Source organism: Myxine glutinosa, chromosome 4, assembly GCF_964187855.1.
Source record: "Myxine glutinosa chromosome 4, kmMyxGlut1.1, whole genome shotgun sequence".
Classification (NCBI taxonomy): domain Eukaryota; kingdom Metazoa; phylum Chordata; class Myxini; order Myxiniformes; family Myxinidae; genus Myxine; species Myxine glutinosa.
The window spans coordinates 152,421,730-152,424,229 of NC_136264.1; the positions used below are offsets into that span (position 1 = coordinate 152,421,730).

The window sequence follows — 2,500 nt, forward strand, 5'->3', positions numbered from 1 at the left end:
TATATATCTGTTTTGACTCTAACACTCAGTGGTGAAGAATCACTTCAAAATAATTTCCCATCTGCATCCGGATCTTTACCAAAATCTCATCAAATTCGTCCTTGTCACACACCCAACATGTCCACTGAATTTTGTCCGAATCCGTCCACAACGTTTTGAGATATCCTGCTCATAGACAGACAGACAAACAAACAGACAGAGGTGAAAACATAACCTCCGTCCACCTTTAGTGATGGAGGTAATAATGCGTGCCCCATCGTGCTCCTTTCTGTTTCCCCGCACAGAGAAGATTCAGCAGTGCTGTGTAGTCCCTTATGTGTACTATCCGACTGGAAACGGGTTCACACTCCAAGTGTACGTACCAGTCTCAGGAAGGGGCGGATCTGTGGCTACGACGTGACGCACAGACCGCCCGACTGCAGCAACGCAGATAAGGAAGGATTCAATTGAAGGACTAAATGTAGAGTAGTTCAAGCTGCAAAGGCAGCCTGTGTTGAATTCGGCTCTGCCTCGCCGTGCCTTGCGTGGAACGTCATGGGATTCACGGTTTCAGGTGTATACCTGTTGGTGCATGGTGAGTGATCATCTGCTTTTAAACAATTAAATTCCTTATCACCGAATGACTTAAAAATCGTTCTTGTACTTAAAATGTGTACAATTTCATATTCATTTCACATGAATATCATGTGTGTGTACATACATACATACATACATACATACATACATACATACATACATACATATATATATATTTATATATATATATATATATATATTATTTACCTCCGCAAAAGCATAGAAAGGGATTCGTTGAGTCAGATTACACATTGTTTGATGTTCTGATTGAATGCCGCAACCCCAGGTACAAATGTCATATACAGTAGTGTACAGTAATCATTTGTTTGTTGTTTACCAACATTTTTGTAATGCATGTTGAAATACAGTTATCACTCCTACTGTCCTCGTCCTACATGCTATTGTGGTACGACTACATGATATTGTTGTATGCCTACATGCTATTGTTGTACACCAATCACGCTATTGTATGCCTACATGCTATTGTTGTACGACTACATGATATTGTTGTACGACTACATGCTATTGTTGTACGACTACATGCTAAAGTTGTACACCTTCACACTGTTGTATGCCTACATGATATTGTTGTACAGCTACATGCTATTTTTGTACAACTACATGCTGCTGTTGTACAACTACATGCTATTGTACAGCTACATGCTATTTTTGTACACCTACATGCTATTGTTGTACAGCTACATGCTATTTTTGTACACCTACATGCTATTGTTGTACAGCTACATGCTATTTTTGTACACCTACATGCTATTGTTGTACAGCTACATGCTATTTTTGTACACCTACATGCTATTGTTGTACAGCTGTATGCTATTTTTGTACACCTACATGCTATTGTTGTACAGCTACATGCTATTTTTGTACACCTACATGCTATTGTTGTACAGCTACATGCTATTTTTGTACACCTACATGCTATTGTTGTACAGCTGTATGCTATTTTTGTACACCTACATGCTATTGTTGTGCGAGCATGAAATGCTGCTTCGCCACAAAATGCAGGGCTATTATCAAATGACATTTGTATTATGCAACATTCTAATCTTAACTTCCGTGATTTACTCAATACAGTTTGTGCAACTTTGTTTCGAATTCAACCACTGGATGCAAATATAATTCCTACTTCCACAATGACCACCATTGTACTGCGACCAACCTCACCTGCCATTCAAAATGCATCACTGAAAACTACCTCTGACGTTTCAACCACTTCGACAAATCCTAGAGACAGCCCTCCCAACTCGACTACAATCACGCCGTTGACAAATCCTAATGTGAGACCACCCACCGTCAATAAGAGTCCAAACACAACCACTTCCGCAGCACCCACCACCATCGCAACTATCTCGGGTGTGATTTCTACCACAAACAGCCCAAAGAATAATACAGGTTTGTGCTTTGTTTTTTCAACTATATATGGACTCGTCGTCATTCTTGTATGTGATTTACTCTTTGAGCTCCACTGAAGTCTGAGTGAACATGATGGTAACCCCTGAGGGTTTGTGTAGCTATTACATGTGCATGTGGGATTTGTGGGGAGGGGCTCTAAAATTATATAATTTAAATTTAGATTAGAAAGAGAAGGGGGTAAGATGGAATACAAAAAGGCAGATGTGTATGTGTGTATGAATATACATATATATATACATAATTATATACATACATATACAATATACATATATACATACATATACATATATACATACATATACATATATACATACATATACATATATACATACATATACATATATACATACATATACATATATACATACATATACATATATACATACATATACATATATACATACATATACATATGTCCATACATATACATATATACATACATATACATATATACATACATATACATATATACATACATATACATATATACATA

At 37.2% G+C, this 2,500-nt stretch overlaps 1 protein-coding gene across 2 annotated transcripts in view; it reads left to right on the forward strand.

Moving 5' to 3' along the window:
• The first annotated feature begins 405 nt into the window (after positions 1 to 405).
• The window catches only part of LOC137425424 (uncharacterized), a 108,307-nt gene continuing 106,212 nt past the window's right edge, over positions 406 to 2,500 (forward strand). Inside the window, exons 1-2 of one of the 2 annotated variants that reach the window (XM_068113849.2) lie at positions 406 to 574; positions 1,669 to 1,986. In XM_068113849.2, coding sequence (XP_067969950.2) covers positions 535 to 574; positions 1,669 to 1,986 — 358 coding nt within the window. In that variant the 5' untranslated portion in view covers positions 406 to 534. The remainder of the gene's footprint in view (positions 575 to 1,668; positions 1,987 to 2,500) is intronic. The other variant, XM_078776633.1, reaches the window with a different exon arrangement.